Genomic DNA, 21,937 nt, shown 5'->3' with positions numbered 1-21,937 from the left:
CATGGATTACACGTTGGTGCTCCTTAGATTACACGTTGGTGCTCCTTAGATTACACGTTGGTGCTCCTTAGATTACACGTTGGTGCTCCTTAGATTACACGTTGGTGCTCCTTAGATTACACGTTGGTGCTCCTTAGATTACACGTTGGTGCTCCTTAGATTACACGTTGGTGCTCCTTAGATTACACGTTGGTGCTCCTTAGATTACACGTTGGTGCTCCTTAGATTACACGTTGGTGCTCCTTCATTTTGAAATTGCTAGCACCAGCGCTACCAAGTAAAAAAAGTTAATTTCGAGCCCTGCTATTTCATGTATTCTCAGCGCTTCCGTCATACAGTCTGGAGCAACGGAAGCTCCTCCTCCTGACCCAGACCCACCTCCTGACGTGTAGCAGGTAGTATTCTAGTCTAAATAGAGCACCGAAGTCTGACGTCACTTTCAGTAGAGGGCGCCAATACACAGGTTCATGTATTTCTTTAGTTGCATTGAGATCCCCATATAGGGCGATTTTAGGTCGCTTCATATAAGAACTGTGTTTGAAAAATAAACCGACCACCCCGGCCTTTCTGTCAGGGGAGTGGCTGTGCGTCGTTAATGATGTCCATTTATATTTGACACAGCCAGTTTCTGGAGAAAATGGAATTAATGTGGCCGCAAAAGCCTTGAAACTACATATGAAGGCAATGTTGCTGCTAATATACGTCACGCCCAGCTGTCAACACATTGCGTTCCTGAGATTCCTCGTTGGCGTAAGCTCAGCTGGTGGTGACTCGACTCGTACTAACCACGAAACATTCAATATCAATGAAATAAAAATAAACGTAATTAACATTCAGTTTCTGTTGTGCGACGGGCAGATGCAGCCACCCGCCTACCCGGAAATGTAGTCTGGGTTGTTTCACTCGTTTCTAACGATATGAGTGAAAAGGCAGACCTACGGCGCGCTACGAGCTTGTAGATCTGCTATTTTTCAATAGCTAAAGTATAACATAATGCTTAAAAGGGGTTCCCGCCCAGAATGGGTTAAATACCTCCTGACGTGTAGCAGGTAGTATTCCCGTACAGCCTCGTCCTCGGCACGGCCTCCATCCACTGCCTCCCTCATCTCCGCTATCCGCGCCTCCGTCTCCTTGCGCTGGCGGTAGCGCTCGATCTTGGCCTGCCGCTGCGAGGCCATGGCCACCAGGTCTGGACCTCTAGGGGGCGCCGCTGAGGAGGAGGCCTGGGAGAGAGAGAGAGGAGGGCCAAAAACCACAAACAGGCCAGAACAAGCGTTATAGTCCGGCAGTCGAGGTGGAAATTTGTAGTGATGCACTGAATATTCGGCCGCAGAAAATATTCGGCAGAAAATGGCTAAAAATGCATTTTTTGGCCTATTCGGTTTCGGGCCCGAATAGGCAGAGAATATATCACCGAATAGTGTATGCAATTAATGCATTCAAAAGAGCTGAATAAATGTTTTATGGACCCATAATATAGTGATTATTATTTTAAGTTCAGTTTTGCCATAACCATTTATTTTACCATAAATCAGGTAGCTTTAAGGTACTGCCATGACAACAATGGGTCTGGGAGCTGGGTCTGCAGCAGCCAGAAGGCGGGCTGTGTGTGTGTGTGTGTGTGCGCGCATGTGTGTGCGTGTGGGGCACGTTCGGAAATAGCGCACTGAGCCCACTGTGCAATGCAAACTAATAGGCGAGTGCACTCCGGTGTGGTATTTCCGAACGCGCCCACAGGAGGCGGAGGCGGACTGCGGAGCACGGTCGGAGACTGCACGGAGACGGAGTCAGGCAGTCAGTGCACCCTGACGTGTAGTCTGTGAGAGGGACGGTAAACAGCAACGCCAACAAAACGTTCTACTTAATAGAAAAGAAAGAGGCAGCGATGGAGCCATAAGTCCATACTCCATATCCAGGCAGCAGCCTGCTGCATCATGTTAGCTGTTGTGTGCTAAGCTAAACCACCATCCATGTATCACAATATGATCACAACATAGTACACGGCTTTGACCAGGGTTGCCACATTTCGTGACTGAGAGAGAAACAAGCAACCAGGTCTATGAAAATGTTAACAGGCCAGAACAAGTCAGAAAATCCAAAAAAAGTCAGAAAATAAGTCTAAAATAAGAAACTATTTTGCTGACTGTCAAACATCATTGTCCAATGTTGTTTTAGAGTAGTGGTTCTCAAGCATTTTCATGTCAAGGACCACCAATATTTTAAAGAAACTTTACAGATAGACAAGTCCAAAGTAGCTTATAATGACTAGACTTGGCAACACTGTGAACAGTTCTACAAACTCACAATATGAAATATAAGGTATTAATAGGCTAGTTGTATCCATAATTAGGGCTCCTGGTCTAAACCTGTTCACAAGGACTTACTTCTGGACATTATTTAGGTAGCGCACACATATTTTCAATGCCTTCGGCAGAGTTCAAATGAGCCATTTTAATCACAATTAACTCCAGGATTGCAGTGTGATTAATCGCGATTAAAAAAATGTATCTATGCCCACCACTACCTAAAATATTGTCTATATACATACATTCATGAATCCACTTGCTGACCGGCTGTCACTATTGGGCAATTATTTTCATAGGGGTTTCTTGTGACCCTACCATTAACATCCTGTGGCAGGCAGACATGTCAAACTAGGGGGTTTTCATGATTCTGAATCCGTTCCAAGCATTAGTTTTGCACAAAAAACACTCCTTGGGCTAAAAACAGCCATAGCCACTTGTGCTGACCTCATCACATTTGTCATGACGTCTATGGCCGTTTTTAGCCCAAGGAGTGTTTTTTTTTGTACAAAACGAATGTGACCACCTGGTCACCTGGTCACTCATGGTAAACTGGAGAAGGAGAAGTAGTCCGCACACTTTTTGTAGCTGCCACAGGAAATGTATTTATTAGGTGTGATCTAACCTCGCCTCACCAGGCTTTCCACCACCTCGGAGGAAAGCCTGGTCTCTGTTTCAAAAGTCCGTATGATCCGGTCGGGAGCGTATGATATTATCGTTACGTCATGTTGTAGTATTTTTTTGTAGTCATCAGGATGATATCGTTACGTCATGTTGTAGTATTGTTTTGTAGTCATCAGGATGATATTGTTACTTCATGTTGTAGTATTGTTTTGTAGTCATCAGGATGATATTGTTACTTCATGTTGTAGTATTGTTTTGTAGTCATCAGGATGATATCGTTACATCATGTTGTAGTCATTGTTTTGTATTCATCAGGATGATATCCTTACGTCATGTTGTAGTATTGTTTTGTAGTCATCAGGATGATATCGTTACGTCATGTTGTAGTATTGTTTTGTAGTCATCAGGATGATATCGTTACATCATGTAGTATTGTTTTGTAGTCATCAGGATGATATTGTTACGTCATGTTGTAGTATTGTTTTGTAGTCATCAGGATGATATTGTTACATCATGTTGTAGTCATTGTTTTGTAGTAATCAGGATGATATCGTTACGTCATGTTGTAGTATTGTTTTGTAGTCATCATGATGATATTGTTACGTCATGTTGTAGTCATTGTTTTGTAGTCATCAGGATGATATCGTTACGTCATGTTGTAGTATTGTTTTGTAGTCATCAGGATGATATCGCTACATCATGTTGTAGTCATTGTTTTGTAGTCATCAGGATGATATTGTTACATCATGTTGTAGTCATTGTTTTGTAGTCATCAGGATGATATCGTTACATCATGTTGTAGTATTTTTTGTAGTCATCAGGATGATATCGTTACGTCATGTTGTAGTCATTGTTTTGTAGTCATCAGGATGATATCGTTACGTCATGTTGTAGTATTGTTTTGTAGTCATCAGGATGATATCGTTACGTCATGTTGTAGTATTGTTTTGTAGTCATCAGGATGATATCGCTACGTCATGTTGTAGTATTGTTTTGTAGTCATCAGGATGATATCGCTACGTCATGTTGTAGTATTGTTTTGTAGTCATCAGGATGATATCGTTACGTCATGTTGTAGTATTGTTTTGTAGTCATCAGGATGATATCGTTACGTCATGTTGTAGTATTGTTTTGTAGTCATCAGGATGATATCGCTACGTCATGTTGTAGTATTGTTTTGTAGTCATCAGGATGATATTGTTACATCATGTTGTAGTATTGTTTTGTAGTCATCAGGATGATATCGCTACGTCATGTTGTAGTATTGTTTTGTATTCATCAGGATGATATTGTTACATCATGTTGTAGTATTGTTTTGTAGTCATCAGGATGATATTGTTACATCATGTTGTAGTATTGTTTTGTAGGAGACAGGCAGGAACAACAGGCGGCAACTTCCTTTTCCCTCAAACAATAAAAGCTCTCGTAGCCTGTAGCTTTTATTGAGAAAAATCGGTTTGAGGGAAAAGGAAGTTGCCGCCTGTTGTTCCTGCCTGTCGACTATCATCCGCTCCCGACAGGATCATATACCCAAATGAAATGGTGCCCAGGCTAGGTGTGATCACCTAATAAATACATTTCCTGTGGCAGCTACAAAAGGTGTGCGGACTACTTCTCCTTCTCCTGTACTGTACGTATCTTTTTGTTCAGCACCTGAAAGTTGTTTGTAGATGTGCGTACTTTCCTCTGGATTCCACTCATGGTAAACTCACATACCAATTCACTACGTCAATACCGTCAAGGGCAATAAAGGGGTTACATGCATTAGTCTACGGACCTCCATTAAAAAAAAAAAAACAAGCTTTAAGTATTATGTTATACTTTAGCTATTGAAAAATAGCAGATCTACAAGCTCGTAGCGCGGCACCGAGTGCCGCGCTACGAGCTTGTAGATCTGCTATTTTTGAAAAATCGTGAAAATGTAGTGCAAATCTTTCAATATATATTAATTCAGAGCCAACGTTTTTAACTCAAATATTTGCTTCTGGGAGGGGGGGGGGGGGTCCCTGGAACAACATATTTTCAGATGGGGCTCCGCAGCTCCCTGACATGAGTTTTTTTCAAGAAAACTGTCAGGATTTAGAAGACATTTTGTTGAATCGTTCCCAGGTCAAAATGGGTAAAAAAAAAAAAAAAAAACCTTGACGAATCCAGTAATCCACGTACCTTCGTTACGACACTTCCTCCTCCAGACCCCTCCCCTTCCTCCTCCTCCTCCTCCTCCTCTTCTTCTATGGTGGAGGTCTTGGGCATGGTGAACTTGGAGACGTTGTACTCCTTGCATCGCCGCAGGAAGTCGTAGAAGTGGGCGCGCGCGGCGCGCACCGCCTCCAGACGCTTGGCGCGCTCCGACAGCCTCATGGTGAGCGCCCCCTGCAGGGCGGGCAGCAGCAGGTAGCGCACGTCCGCCGTGGCCACCTCCTCCAGCTCCTCGTTACGGCTGAACAGGTCTAGCTGGGACACCATCCTGCACCAATCAGAGCGCTAGTTTTAAGACCCATCCTGGACCAATCAGAGCGCTAGTTTCAAGACCCATCCTGGACCAATCAGAGCGCTAGTTTTAAGACCCATCCTGGACCAATCAGAGCGCTAGTTTTAAGACCCATCCTGGACCAATCAGAGCGCTAGTTTTAAGACCCATCCTGGACCAATCAGAACGCTAGTTTCAAGACCCATCCTGGACCAATCAGAGTGCTAGTTTTAAGACCCATCCTGGACCAATCAGAGCGCTAGTTTTAAGACCCATCCTGGACCAATCAGAGCGCTAGTTTTAAGCCCCATCCTGGACCAATCAGAGCGCTAGTTTTAAGACCATCCTGGACCAATCAGAGCGCTAGTTTTAAGTCCATCCTGGACCAATCAGAACGCTAGTTTTAAGGCCATCCTGGACCAATCAGAGAGTTAGTTTTAACCATCCTGGACTACAATTCCCACAATGCTTTGGTGCACTGCTCCTCCTTGTAGATAAGGGGAGGGGCTATCTTACTGAGACAACATGTAGTCCAGGAAGGAAGTGAGCCCAGTCACATGACATCATGGACATTTTTAAATACTAAAATGTCTAAAAACACATTTTATTACCCACATAAAAACCCCAGGAATGTGTTTCTTGTCTCCAAAAACAGGGGCGCAGATAGCATTTCATAACTGGGGGAGGGGACATATTTGGGGGCTATCCGAAAAATGTCATGAGGAGGGGGGGATATCCCCCCCACTTTTGCGCATAATTACGCAGGATTTAACGGCAAAACACATGCAGCCACGGTAAGTACATGGCTTTTTTTTGGAGGGGATAATCCCCCTCCTCATGAAATGGAGGGGGTCGATCCCTGGGTGCGATACACCACCAAGATACCCATGTACCTGTCTAGATACTTCCTAATGTTAACGAAGTCCACACCCACAACACCAGAGGATGTGCAACGAACCATGTACAACCCAGATTCGGCACAAACAAGGGACTAAATTATTTTCGCTCCTATGCCACCAAAATGTGGAACGCCCTACCAACAGTCATTAAGACATGCGAATCCCTTGACTCCTTCAAAACCGCTCTCAAAGGGCACCTGATGAAATGAAATGAAATGATTACTATATTTACCCAGGGTATCTGGGCTAAGCTCAAGAACTTGTTTCCAGCCAGGCCCTGCTCATAGAACATTTCATCGTAGTGGTTCAATGCCTTGTTCAAGGGCACTTCAGCGGTGGTCATTTTAACGTGTCGGACCGCTGATTCGAACTGGCAACCTTTCGGTATCAAGACCGCTCCGCAATCCGTTCGGCCACCGCTGCCACATGGACGGCTGCAATTCGAAACTGGCCTCCGTAAAATCTGAATCCCCCCCACACCGCCCACCCCTTTTTCCCCTCACTGTATATGTTTCTTTTCCCTTTTTACCTCCTTTATGATGAATTCCTGTTCTGTTCTTTGGCTATATAGAAGTGTCTATTTGTACGTCTCCAAATGTTTTGATGAATTGAACAAGGTGGACCCTCTTGTAAACAAGTGTAATGCTTTATGGTGTCGTCCACTCACAGTTAACAGCCTTTGTATTGAGTTTGTGCTTGAAATGTGCTGTAATTCTGCAAACTGTTAATAAATATTTCAATCAATCAATCAATCAATCAATCAATACCTCAACTTGCTCAGTCCCAGTATGAATGATGCAAAATGCAACATGTCATGTAATCTAATGAAGTGACATCACCTGGTCTTTAAATATGCAACATGTCATATGACATGTAATCTAATGAAGTGACATCACCTGGTCTTTAAATATGCAATATTTATCTGTAATAATTGTGTAATATGATGAAGCAGTGGTTTTTCTACCAGTGGTCCTCGAGGGGGTTCCAGGTGGTCCCTCAATGCAGCTAAATGATGGAGAGTTGGTAACCATATTATGGACCCTTATTAGATCTTTATTTAACTCTTTTGAGAGCGTAAAATGAAACCAAATGGACACGTACAGGTCCATTTGATTTCATTCTACACTCTCAAGTTATTCTCAAATTATTGTTAGACATCGGCGCAGCGTTACTTAATTTACCAGAAGTCTACACAATTAGAGAATGTAGAAGAATTGTTATTTTGATCAACGTGTGCCTGTTATCTCTCCTAATGGTACCGACATCAATACAGCATGGAAATGTGGACAACATATTATCCAACAACAAAACAACAACAACAACAACAACAATAATAATAAAGCTACCTGGTGGCCTCCTCCAGTACCAACAACAACAATAATAATAATAGTAAAGCTACCTGGTGGCCTCCTCCAGTAACAACAACAACAACAACAACAATAATAATAACAATATTAATAATGCTACCTGGTGGCCTCCTCCAGCTTGCCCAGCCCCAGGCGGACCTTCCTCTGCACGGGGCTGGAGCCTCCGGGCTCCGCGCTGCTCTCCACCTCCTCATACAGCCTCCAGCCGTCTGTAAGCAGGTCTGACAGCCTGGGGGACTCTCCGCATGACGCTGGGGGTCCGTCGGGGGGTCCGCAGTCTGCTTCTGACGACGAGGACGGACCACCAACAACACAGTGAGGAGAGTCACACACAGCGCCGCTGCTGTTTACCGTGTCGTCCGCCATCTTTGTTTTGCTTCTGGCCTTTCGCCCGCCTCGGCTTCCGTACGTTACGGGTCAGTGGTGTTGCCAGATAGTACGAGAGAAATAAGCAGACAAAAATAAAAGAAAGAAATATCCCGATATAAACCTAACCTATCTTCATATAATTAGTCCTCACTAATGTTCATGATAAAATATCACAATTTTTCCCTACTCAGTGTCTCAGTCTGTGTCTGATAGGAGGGCTGTGGGCAGTTCAGAAACCAGTCTGTGTCTCATAGGAGGGCTGTGGGCAGTTCAGATACCAGTCTGTGTCTCATAGGAGGGCTGTGGACAGTTCAGAAACCAGTCTGTCTCATAGGAGGGCTGTGGGCATTTCAGAAACCAGTCTGTGCTGTGGACAGTTCAGAAACCAGTCTGTGTCTCATAGGAGGGCTGTGGGCAGTTCAAAAACCAGTCTGTGTCTCATAGGAGGGTTGTGGGCAGTTCAGAAACCAGTCTGTGTCTCATAGGAGGGCTGTGGGCAGTTCAGAAACCAGTCTGTGTCTCATAGGAGGGCTGTGGGCAATTCAATCAAACAAAAAACATAGTCGCTTATAATAAGCGGACATGGCAACCCTGCTTCCTTGATGACTGACCACGTGACTGTCTCGACTCTCGGTGTTGCCAGATCTGTGCAACAGAAACAAGCGAACCAGGTCTATTACTTTCCACGACTGACTTTAAAATAGCAGATCTACAAGTTCACAATGCATTACACTGCGATGCGTAGTGAGCTTGTAGATCTGCTATTTTCAAAATAAATCTATTAGAATTTTTGTTTTCGTCATGTTTCACGCACACACACACACACACACACACACACACACACGCACACGCACACGCACACGCACACGTACAATAACTTTGAAGAGGGGACAGAGCTAGGCAACATTATGTCGCAGTGCTTCCCAAACTTTTTCAAGTCAAGGACCCCCAAATTGACACTAAATTGCCCCGCAGACCCCCATTTGAAAAATACATGCCACTGACCCCACTAACTCCTTCAAAACCGCTCTCAAAGGGCACCTACGGACTGGCCCCCGTAAAAATCTGAATCCCCCACCCCCCTTTTTTCCCCTCACTGTATATGTCTCTTTTCCCTTTTTACCTCCTATGATGAAATGAAATGAAATGATTACTATATTTACCCAGGGTATCTGGGCTAAGCTCAAGAACTTGTTTCCAGCCAGGCCCTGCTCATAGAACATTTCATCGTAGTGGTTCAATGCCTTGTTCAAGGGCACTTCAGCGGTGGTAATTTGAACGTGTCGGACCGCTGATTCGAACTGGCGACCTTGGCGATGAATTCCTGTTCTGTTCTTTGACTATATAGAAGTGTCTATTTGTACGTCTCTAAATGTTTTGATGAATTGAACATGGTGGACCCTCTTGTAAACAAGTGTAATGCTTAATTGGGTCGTCCACTCACAGTTAACAGCCTTTGTATTGAGTTTGTGCTTGAAATGTACTGTAATTCTGCAAACTGTTAATAAATATTTCAATCAGCAGTGATTCTCAACCCGTTTAATTTCATGGACCCCCAGTTTGACATGCATTAGTCTACGGACGCCCCATTTAATGGCATTTAATGACCCCCGATTTATATTGTAAAATCAGTGTTATGCTGATGTTATGTTATTGTCTGAGGGTGTACAAATGGAACCAAATCATTTGGTTCCATTTGTAGCCTACACTCCCAGAGTTACAGACCCATAAGGGTCCATTTGGTTCCAAACTATCATTTAGCTGGGGACCCCCTGGAACTCCCTCAAGGACCCCTGGGGGTCCCCGGACCCCACTTTGGGAACCACTGCCATACAGGGTATAAAGCTTTTTGAAACTAATAGCAATATTTTGCAGTCATTTTTGGACAAATAGCATTGTTTTCCTCAAAGCTTTATAAATAGGACACAAAGAGGCATTTATTAACAGTTTGCAGAATTACAGTACATTTCAAGCACAACTCAATACAAACTGTGGACGACACCAGGCATAAAGCATTACACTTGTTTACAATAGGGTCCACCATTTTCAATTCATCAGAATTCATGTGTGTTTACATTCGTACAGTATGTACAGACTGTGCAGTAGGCTAGGTCACACTACCGACATTTATTTTACGATTTTACAGAAAAAAATAAATGAAATAAAAAGTCTATATGCTTATAATAGGCAGACATGGCAACACATTGGGCTCTCCATGTGGGCCTCTCGGCTGCAGTAGCGCCTACAATCCACTAGATGGAGATGTTGCACTATTTATGGATGCTACCGTGATAAGTTACAGCATTTGATTGATTGATTGAAATATTTATTAAAAGTTTGCAGAATTACATTTCAAGCACAAACTCAATACAAAGACTGTTAACTGTGAGTGGACGACCCAATTAAGCATTACACTTGTTTACAAGAGGGTCCACCATGTTCAATTCATCAACACATTTAATTAAAACGTAAAAATAGACACTTCTATATAGTCAAAGAACAGAACAGGAATTCATCATAGAGGTAAAAAGGGAAAAGAGACATATACAGTGAGGGGAAAAAAGGGGGGGGGGGGGGGGGGGGGGGGATTCAGACTTTTACGGGGGCCAGTTTCGAATTGCAGCCGTCCTTATGTTAACCTGACTCCGCCAGATGGGGCAGCAGAGAGTACACTGGGTTCCCCTCCTGCTCCCATCTGGGAACTCTCAGGCAGACTTGATGCCCGGCCACAAAACGGCCTGGCCAATCAGCAGCAGCTATCCCGCCTCTAGCTGCTGCTGATTGGCCAGGCCGGTTTGTGGCCGGGCATCAAGTCTGCCTGAGAGTTCCCAGATGGGAGCAGGAGGGGGGACTCTCTGCTGCCCCATCTGGCGGAGTCAGGTTATCCGTAGGTACCCTTTGAGAGCGGTTTTGAAGGAGTCAAGGGATTCGCATGTCTTAATGACTGTTGGTAGCTAAGAACTCTACTCTGCTTTCAACCAGTGGTCCGCGGACCACGAGTGGTCCTTGAGGGCGTTTCAGGAGATCCCCAGCTAAATGATTAGGGAGAGTTGGTAACCAAATGGACCCTTATTAGATCGTTAACTACTTCAATGTATTTATACTCATACTGGCCAATCAGAATGCCTGTTCGGTGTTGCCACAAATTCACGTCATATTTGGCGGACATTTAACCTAATTTCTCCTTTCATTGTCGACGGTAAATATTGAGACGTGTGCAGGACAAAAGCTGTATAGGAGGGTCCCCTCGAAAATACATACAAATAGAAGAAATGTACTCTGTCGAGCTGCCAACTTAACTTGCGCTTTGCAAGAATGGCCAACGTGTGTGGGCAAAGGCTAAATGAAGACAGCGTCCTTCTGGAAGAAGCTGTGCAGAAGGTGTGTTCACCCAGAGGTTGGTCTCTGTGTAAAACACTCTGTAGTTCTGTAGTTCTGTCCCCCATCGCCTCAAAATACAAACATCTTTGTCAATGATGGTGGCAGAGTGACTGCAAGAAGCAGGAGGTGGAGTTCCTCTGGTGTTGATTACAGACCAGACCATTGTGCTGGTGTCCAACTTGTAGGTGTCATTAGTGCATCTAGTCCTGGTTTCTCCTCCATGGATAAACATGACCTTCCCCAAGACACAGACTGAGTGGTACAAAAGTGCAAAAGTACTTTTGCTTTTATTAAACAAACACATTGCAGATAGAAAGAGGATAATTCAAGCTTTCCGTACAGCTGCAATGTTGGTGAGTTTGACGTTATTTAATACAATTAGATGATAAGACTGTTCCACTGCCAGCACTTATCTTTTTAGTTTGGGGGGGGACCCAGTTCTGGGGGTCCCACCCAGAACCACTGCGTGGGACCCAGTTCTGGGGGTCCCACCCAGAACCACTGCGTGGGACCCAGTTCTGGGGGGACCCAGTTCTGGGTGTCCCACCCAGAAGCACTGCGTGGGACCCAGTTCTGGGGGTCCCACCCAGAACCACTACGTGGGACCCAGTTCTGGGGGGACCCAGTTCTGGGGGTCCCACCCAGAACCACTGCGTGGGACCCAGTTCTGGGGGGACCCAGTTCTGGGGGTCCCACCCAGAACCACTGCGTGGGACCCAGTTCTGGGGGTCCCACCCAGAACCACTGCGTGGGACCCAGTTCTGGGGGTCCCACCCAGAACCACTGCGTGGGACCCAGTTCTGGGGGTCCCACCCAGAACCACTGCGTGGGACCCAGTTCTGGGGGGACCCAGTTCTGGGGGTCCCACCCAGAACCACTGCGTGGGAAACACAGAAAAAGGTACAGTCAAAATAGTGCAGCTGCTGAGGAACACAGATGAAAAAAACCATACTGTCACAAAGCTAAACAATGATATCTATATGAAATACAAAGAGACACAAGAATCAATACACATTTGACAATGAGACTGAATTACTATTGCTCAGCATGAACTGTTTTTATACCATGATGACAGTCTCCTTTTAGAGATGTGTAAAATAAAATAAAAGATGTCCATCTGTAATGGCAGCAGAAATATGGAATAGCTGTGATAATGACCACAGAAATTGCAATACATTCTATAAATTCAAGAAAATGTTTAAAATAATATAGTAGAAAAATATAAAACATCATCATAAACCTCTTATATTGTAAATATAAAACATATAAAACATCATCATAAACCTCTGATATTGTAAATATAAAACATATAAAACATCATCATAAACCTCTTTTATTGTAAATATAAAACGTATAAAACATCATCATAAACCTCTTATATTGTAAATATAAAACATATAAAACATCATCATAAACCTCTTTTATTGTAAATATAAAACATATAAAACATCATCATAAACCTCTGATATTGTAAATATAAAACGTATAAAACATCATCATAAACCTCTTATATTGTAAATATAAAACATATAAAACATCATCATAAACCTCTTATATTGTAAATATAAAACGTATAAAACATCATCATAAACCTCTTATATTGTAAATATAAAACGTATAAAACATCATCATAAACCTCTTATATTGTATAGCATTTAAATATAAAACATCATCATAAACCTCTTATATTGTAAATATAAAACATATAAAACATCATCATAAACCTCTTTTATTGTAAATATAAAACATATAAAACATCATCATAAACCTCTGATATTGTAAATATAAAACGTATAAAACATCATCATAAACCTCTTATATTGTAAATATAAAACATATAAAACATCATCATAAACCTCTTATATTGTAAATATAAAACATATAAAACATCATCATAAACCTCTTATATTATAAATATAAAACATATAAAACATCATCATAAACCTCTGATATTGTAAATATAAAACATATAAAACATCATCATAAACTTCTTATATTGTAAATATAAAACATATAAAACATCATCATAAACCTCTTATATTATAAATATAAAACATATAAAACATCATCATAAACCTCTTATATTGTAAATATAAAACATATAAAACATCATCATAAACCTCTTATATTATAAATATAAAACATATAAAACATCATCATAAACCTCTGATATTGTAAATATAAAACATATAAAACATCATCATAAACTTCTTATATTGTAAATATAAAACATATAAAACATCATCATAAACCTCTTATATTGTAAATATAAAACATATAAAACATCATCATAAACCTCTTATATTATAAATATAAAACATATAAAACATCATCATAAACCTCTTATATTGTAAATATAAAACATGTAAAACATCATCATAAACCTCTTATATTGTAAATATAAAACATATAAAACATCATCATAAACCTCTTATATTGTAAATATAAAACATATAAAACATCATCATAAACCTCTTTTATTGTAAATATAAAACATATAAAACATCATCATAAACCTCTGATATTGTAAATATAAAACGTATAAAACATCATCATAAACCTCTTATATTGTAAATATAAAACATATAAAACATCATCATAAACTTCTTATATTGTAAATATAAAACATATAAAACATCATCATAAACTTCTTATATTGTAAATATAAAACATATAAAACATCATCATAAACTTCTTATATTGTAAATATAAAACATATAAAACATCATCATAAACCTCTGATATTGTAAATATAAAACGTATAAAACATCATCATAAACCTCTTTTATTGTAAATATAAAACATATAAAACATCATCATAAACCTCTTTTATTGTAAATATAAAACATATAAAACATCATCATAAACCTCTGATATTGTAAATATAAAACGTATAAAACATCATCATAAACCTCTTATATTGTAAATATAAAACATGTAAAACATCATCATAAACCTCTTATATTGTAAATATAAAACATATAAAACATCATCATAAACCTCTTATATTGTAAATATAAAACATATAAAACATCATCATAAACCTCTTTTATTGTAAATATAAAACATATAAAACATCATCATAAACCTCTGATATTGTAAATATAAAACGTATAAAACATCATCATAAACCTCTTATATTGTAAATATAAAACATATAAAACATCATCATAAACTTCTTATATTGTATAGCATTTAAATATAAAACATCATCATAAACCTCTTATATTGTAAATATAAAACATATAAAACATCATCATAAACCTCTGATATTGTAAATATAAAACATATAAAACATCATCATAAACCTCTTATATTGTATAGCATTTAAATATAAAACATCATCATAAACCTCTTATATTGTAAATATAAAACATATAAAACATCATCATAAACCTCTTTTATTGTAAATATAAAACATATAAAACATCATCATAAACCTCTGATATTGTAAATATAAAACGTATAAAACATCATCATAAACCTCTTATATTGTAAATATAAAACATATAAAACATCATCATAAACTTCTTATATTGTATAGCATTTCCATCTCCATATGATTTTACCAAATGCATTGATGGATGAAAAAAAAAGAAAAATATTTTTTCTTATTTTCTATTTCTATTTTTTGTTGTTCGTCTTTTGTTATTATATTGAATTAAAGGTAGCTAATAACCAATACAATGCAACATACAAATGAACATGAACCTAGTTGACGTCCAGGATCTCCGAGCCTCGAGATGGGCAACTCCATGGATTGATGGGGAGGCACTGCATATATGGAAACACTTGGAATTTACAAGGTAGGAAGTAGCCTTAGAGGTGTTGTTGATCTCACAAAGGATTTGTAGGTGTCTCCTCTTGCAGGAGTTACAGTTCCTCTTCAGGGTGCACTTAGCTGCGAGATGTGGTCGGGCACAATGAAAAAAGTCCCTCCCTGACATTTAGTTCTACTGGATCTCTTCTCCACTAGTCCCTCCCTGACATTTAGTTCTACTGGATCTCTTCTCCACTAGTCCCTCCCTGACATTTAGTTCTACTGGATCTCTTCTCCACTAGTCCCTCCCTGACATTTAGTTCTACTGGATCTCTTCTCCACTAGTCCCTCCCTGACATTTAGTTCTACTGGATCTCTTCTCCACTAGTCCCTCCCTGACATTTAGTTCTACTGGATCTCTTCTCCACTAGTCCCTCCCTGACATTTAGTTCTACTGGATCTCTTCTCCACTAGTCCCTCCCTGACATTTAGTTCTACTGGATCTCTTCTCCACTAGTCCCTCCCTGACATTTAGTTCTACTGGATCTCCTCTCCACTAGTCCCTCCCTGACATTTAGTTCTACTGGATCTCTTCTCCACTAGTCCCTCCCTGACATTTAGTTCTACTGGATCTCTTCTCCACTAGTCCCTCCCTGACATTTAGTTCTACTGGATCTCTTCTCCACTAGTCCTTCCCTGACATTTAGTTCTACTGGATCTCTTCTCCACTAGTCCCTCCCTGACATTTAGTTCTACTGGATCTCTTCTCCACTAGTCCCTCCCTGACATTTAGTTCTACTGGATCTCTTCTCCACTAGTCCCTCCCTGACATTTAGTTCTACTGGATCTCTTCTCCACTAGTCCCTCCCTGACATTTAGTTCTACTGGATCTCTTCTCCACTAGTCCCTCCCTGACATTTAGTTCTACTGGATCTCTTCTCCACTAGTCCCTCCCTGACATTTAGTTCTACTGGATCTCTTCTCCACTAGTCCCTCCCTGACATTTAGTTCTACTGGATCTCTTCTCCACTAGTCCCTCCCTGACATTTAGTTCTACTGGATCTCTTCTCCACTAGTCCCTCCCTGACATTTAGTTCTACTGGATCTCCTCTCCACTAGTCCCTCCCTGACATTTAGTTCTACTGGATCTCTTCTCCACTAGTCCCTCCCTGACATTTAGTTCTACTGGATCTCTTCTCCACTAGTCCCTCCCTGACATTTAGTTCTACTGGATCTCTTCTCCACTAGTCCCTCCCTGACATTTAGTTCTACTGGATCTCTTCTCCACTAGTCCCTCCCTGACATTTAGTTCTACTGGATCTCTTCTCCACTAGTCCCTCCCTGACATTTAGTTCTACTGGATCTCTTCTACACTAGTCCCTCCCTGACATAGTTCTACTGGATCTCTTCTCCACTAGTCCCTCCCTGACATTTAGTTCTACTGGATCTCTTCTCCACTAGTCCCTCCCTGACATTTAGTTCTACTGGATCTCTTCTACACTAGTCCCTCCCTGACATTTAGTTCTACTGGATCTCTTCTCCACTAGTCCCTCCCTGACATTTAGTTCTACTGGATCTCTTCTCCACTAGTCCCTCCCTGACATTTAGTTCTACTGGATCTCTTCTCCACTAGTCCCTCCCTGACATTTAGTTCTACTGGATCTCTTCTCCACTAGTCCCTCCCTGACATTTAGTTCTACTGGATCTCTTCTCCACTAGTCCCTCCCTGACATTTAGTTCTACTGGATCTCTTCTCCACTAGTCCCTCCCTGACATTTAGTTCTACTGGATCTCTTCTCCACTAGTCCCTCCCTGACATTTAGTTCTACTGGATCTCTTCTCCACTAGTCCCTCCCTGACATTTAGTTCTACTGGATCTCTTCTCCACTAGTCCCTCCCTGACATTTAGTTCTACTGGATCTCTTCTCCACTAGTCCCTCCCTGACATTTAGTTCTACTGGATCTCTTCTCCACTAGTCCCTCCCTGACATTTAGTTCTACTGGATCTCTTCTCCACTAGTCCCTCCCTGACATTTAGTTCTACTGGATCTCTTCTCCACTAGTCCCTCCCTGACATTTAGTTCTACTGGATCTCTTCTCCACTAGTCCCTCCCTGACATTTAGTTCTACTGGATCTCTTCTCCACTAGTCCCTCCCTGACATTTAGTTCTACTGGTCTGGATCTCTTCTCCACTAGTCCCTCCCTGACATTTAGTACTACTGGATCTCTTCTCCACTAGTCCCTCCCTGACATTTAGTTCTACTGGATCTCTTCTCCACTAGTCCCTCCCTGACATTTAGTTCTACTGGTCTGGATCTCTTCTCCACTAGTCCCTCCCTGACATTTAGTTCTACTGGATCTCTTCTCCACTAGTCCCTCCCTGACATTTAGTTCTACTGGATCTCTTCTCCACTAGTCCCTCCCTGACATTTAGTTCTACTGGATCTCTTCTCCACTAGTCCCTCCCTGACATTTAGTTCTACTGGATCTCTTCTCCACTAGTCCCTCCCTGACATTTAGTTCTACTGGATCTCTTCTCCACTAGTCCCTCCCTGACATTTAGTTCTACTGGATCTCTTCTCCACTAGTCCCTCCCTGACATTTAGTTCTACTGGATCTCTTCTCCACTAGTCCCTCCCTGACATTTAGTTCTACTGGTCTGGATCTCTTCTCCACTAGTCCCTCCCTGACATTTAGTACTACTGGATCTCTTCTCCACTAGTCCCTCCCTGACATTTAGTTCTACTGGATCTCTTCTCCACTAGTCCCTCCCTGACATTTAGTTCTACTGGTCTGGATCTCTTCTCCACTAGTCCCTCCCTGACATTTAGTTCTACTGGTCTGGATCTCTTCTCCACTAGTCCCTCCCTGACATTTAGTTCTACTGGATCTCTTCTCCACTAGTCCCTCCCTGACATTTAGTTCTACTGGATCTCTTCTCCACTAGTCCCTCCCTGACATTTAGTTCTACTGGATCTCTTCTCCACTAGTCCCTCCCTGACATTTAGTTCTACTGGATCTCTTCTCCACTAGTCCCTCCCTGACATTTAGTTCTACTGGATCTCTTCTCCACTAGTCCCTCCCTGACATTTAGTTATACTGGATCTCTTCTCCACTAGTCCCTCCCTGACATTTAGTTCTACTGGATCTCTTCTCCACTAGTCCCTCCCTGACATTTAGTTCTACTGGATCTCTTCTCCACTAGTCTCTCCCTAACATTTAGTTCTACTGGATCTCTTCTCCACTAGTCCCTCCCTGACATTTAGTTCTACTGGATCTCTTCTCCACTAGTCTCTCCCTAACATTTAGTTCTACTGGATCTCTTCTCCACTAGTCCCTCCCTGACATTTAGTTCTACTGGATCTCTTCTCCACTAGTCCCTCCCTGACATTTAGTTCTACTGGATCTCTTCTCCACTAGTCCCTCCCTGACATTTAGTTATACTGGATCTCTTCTCCACTAGTCTCTCCCTAACATTTAGTTCTACTGGATCTCTTCTCCACTAGTCCCTCCCTGACATTTAGTTCTACTGGATCTCTTCTCCACTAGTCTCTCCCTAACATTTAGTTCTACTGGATCTCTTCTCCACTAGTCCCTCCCTGACATTTAGTTCTACTGGATCTCTTCTCCACTAGTCCCTCCCTGACATTTAGTTCTACTGGATCTCTTCTCCACTAGTCTCTCCCTAACATTTAGTTCTACTGGATCTCTTCTCCACTAGTCCCTCCCTGACATTTAGTTCTACTGGATCTCTTCTCCACTAGTCCCTCCCTGACATTTAGTTCTACTGGAGGAGGAGGAGCCTAGCCAGGTAATTCATAATAATAATAATAACTAGAACTGCACTCTCTTCTGAATATTCCTAAAATTGCTAGCCTACCAACTTGATATAAAATAAAAATGTTGTAACTTGTAGTGCGTAACCTTATGTAACTATTCATTGATTCACTCATATACCAAAATCCATTTGGAAAAAAGAAAAAAATCACACCTGTGTGAAGTGAGGGGCGCGCACTTTGCATTATCTAACGTAGTTGGTGTCATGGTGACGTATGTTTGCTCAGTAGTCGCTGATGTCTGCTCAGGAGGTTTGAGTGTTTGCTCAGACCAAAAAAAAAATTGGGAACATTGCCAGTGACCCCCAGTGACCCCCACCACCACCAATGACCAGAACTACTTAATAGTCACCAAAACCAGAGCAGAACTCCCACCACGGTACTCAGCCAATCAGAACTCCCACCATGGGACTCAGCCAATCAGAACTCCCACCACGGTACTCAGCCAATCAGAACTCCCCCCACGGGACTCAGCCAATCAATGAATACCTTTACAACCACTATATTAATGACTAAGTATTTCCAACGCTTTAAGTAAAAATAACAGTACTGCAATCACGTAGAAATACTAGTAAAAGTCTGGAATTCTTTTGAGTAAAAGTACAAAAGTATTGTTATCAAAAAGTTTTGAAATGATATTTTAAAAATAGCAGATCTACAAGCTCACAATGCGTCGCAATGTGACACATCGTGAGCTTGTAGATCAGCTAGTTTCAAATGGCCAAAATGTATAGGAGGCTTAGGGCAAAATTAGCTAAAAAGAAGGGTTACAAAACTTTGTTTGCGCCAACTGCTGTGGACATTTTAAATATATATTTTTTTAAATAGTTCACCTAATCCCCACTGTTCATGATCATCATGATTGATATAGTATTTTAATGCACCTGTGTATTTTTTGTAATGTTTTACTGTTGTAACTGACTGCCGGTGTGCCAAAGACACATTTACATTTTATGTAAATTTAATGGACATTAAAGGTTTCTTTATCTTTATCTTTATATAGGGCTGAAGTGGTTAATGTATGTGTTGTGATAACAATCAAGATCTACAAAGTAACTACTTTTCAAATAAATGTAGTGGAATAAAAGTACAATATTTGGATCTTAGGGGCGACTCACACCTTTGATTTGATTTGATCTTTATTTATCTTGAACATAAAAAGTACAAATAACAGTACATCAACACAATATCAATCAATATCAATCAATATCAATCAATATCAATCATCATATCATCTTTAAAACATTGATGCATGAATGTTGTAAGTGTCATGGCTGCCCCAATGCATTTCCAATGGAAGTCACATGGTTTGATACAACATTTTGGACTAGAAGCTGTTGTATGGCTTTCGGCTGTGTTTCGGCTGTGTTTCGACTGCGCCCCTCACCCTCATACAACATAAATGTTGTGCCAAACCATGTGACTCCAAATTGGAAATGCATTGCGAGCTTGCATCAGCTATACATCTCATACAACAAGCATACATCAATCTGTTGCGACCGTGTGAGTCACCCCCAAGATGGAGTGGAATAGAAGTAATAGTATTGGAAATGGGAAATACTCAAGTAAAGTACAAATATGTCATAATAAAGACAATGCAATAAAAGCATAGTTACCTGTTTCAATCATTACATGTCATAATACAATAAAAGTAGTTACCTGTTTCAATCATTACATGTCATAATAAAGACAATACAATAAAAGTATAGTTACCTGTTTCAAAGTGTTGAAGAGACGTCAGCCAGAGAAGAGTCTTGGTAGAAGTGTGGCCAGTGACCAGTGAGGAGGCAACTTTATACATGTATGCTGTGTGTGTGTGTGTGTGTGTGTGTGTGTGTGCGTGTGTGTGTGTGTGTGCGTGCGTGTGTGTGTGTGTGTGTGTGTGCGTGTGTGTGTGTGTGTGTGTGTGTGTGTGTGTGTGTGTGTGTGACAGTGTGTGTGTGTGCGTGCGTGCGTGCGTGCGTGCGTGCGTGCGTGCGTGTGTGCGTGCGTGCGTGTGTGTGCGCGTGCGTGCGCGCCATTGATTTCCATCGGTGCCGTCTGGCGTCATCAGGTCGGCCTACACACAGAAACACACAGACATCAAGCCTTGTTTTGCAATAATAATAATTGTAAAAATATGAATTTGTCTAAAACAGCTTTCTGAGAAGTAAACATGTAATATCCCTTATAAAAGTATATTTTAAGTATGTTTTAGTAAGTCTGTGTTCTAAGGAACTAACCTTTGGAATCTTTAAGTGAGAACTCACATGCTTGTTGTGTATCATGTCATCTATTTCAGGTCCTTTGTTTGCTCAGTGATGTCTAGCTCTGTCCTAAGACAGTAGTGACTGTTTGCTCAGTGATGTCTAGCTCTGTCCTAAGACAGTAGTGACTGTTTGCTCAGTGATGTCTAGCTCTGTCCTAAGACAGTAGTGACTGTTTGCTCAGTGATGTCTAGCTCTGTCCTAAGACAGTAGTGACTGTTTGCTCAGTGATGTCTAGCTCTGTCCTAAGACAGTAGTGACTGTTTGCTCAGTGATGTCTAGCTCTGTCCTAAGACAGTAGTGACTGTTTCTACAGCTCTTTATCTGACCTCATCAATCCACAGACCCTCATGTGACATCATGCCACATGTCCTAGTTGGAGCCAAGGACTATCTAAAGAGGACGAGAAGTGAAGACCATACGGTGGACGCCATGTTGCATGCCCAAATTTGTGCATGTACAACTTCCTGGTCTCAACTGCGCATGTTTCTTTCCGTCCAGGGAGCAACATGGAGTCCACCGTACGGTCTTCACTTCTCGTCCTCTTTAGATAGTCCTTGGTTGGAGCCAAGGAAGCTTAGAGAAGGAAGTGTCATGGTAAATATAGTAATCATTTCATTTCATCATTTCATTTGACACTTTCATGGGAGCCAAATCTCGCACCGGAAGTTACATGAATAC

General features: G+C 41.4%; 1 protein-coding gene across 2 annotated transcripts in view; it reads right to left on the bottom strand.

The window, feature by feature from the left end:
• The window catches only part of igbp1 (immunoglobulin (CD79A) binding protein 1), a 19,180-nt gene extending 11,145 nt beyond the window's left edge, over window positions 1–8,035 (bottom strand). For both annotated transcript variants that reach the window (XR_013789288.1, XM_079531002.1), the window contains exons 1-3: window positions 7,764–8,035; window positions 5,094–5,394; window positions 1,033–1,223 (exon numbers count right to left, since the gene is read on the bottom strand). Coding sequence is in view for 1 of the 2 variants with exons in the window: in XM_079531002.1 (XP_079387128.1) it covers window positions 1,033–1,223; window positions 5,094–5,394; window positions 7,764–8,029 (758 nt within the window). In the remaining variant the exon portion in view is untranslated. The remainder of the gene's footprint in view (window positions 1–1,032; window positions 1,224–5,093; window positions 5,395–7,763) is intronic.
• Window positions 8,036–21,937: the final 13,902 nt, after the last annotated feature.

The sequence above is a fragment of the Electrona antarctica genome, assembly GCF_951216825.1.
Source record: "Electrona antarctica genome assembly, contig: scaffold_163, whole genome shotgun sequence".
Taxonomy (NCBI): domain Eukaryota; kingdom Metazoa; phylum Chordata; class Actinopteri; order Myctophiformes; family Myctophidae; genus Electrona; species Electrona antarctica.
The sequence above is the reverse complement of the archived record's forward strand: the minus strand, read 5'-3'. Positions and strand labels throughout refer to the sequence as shown.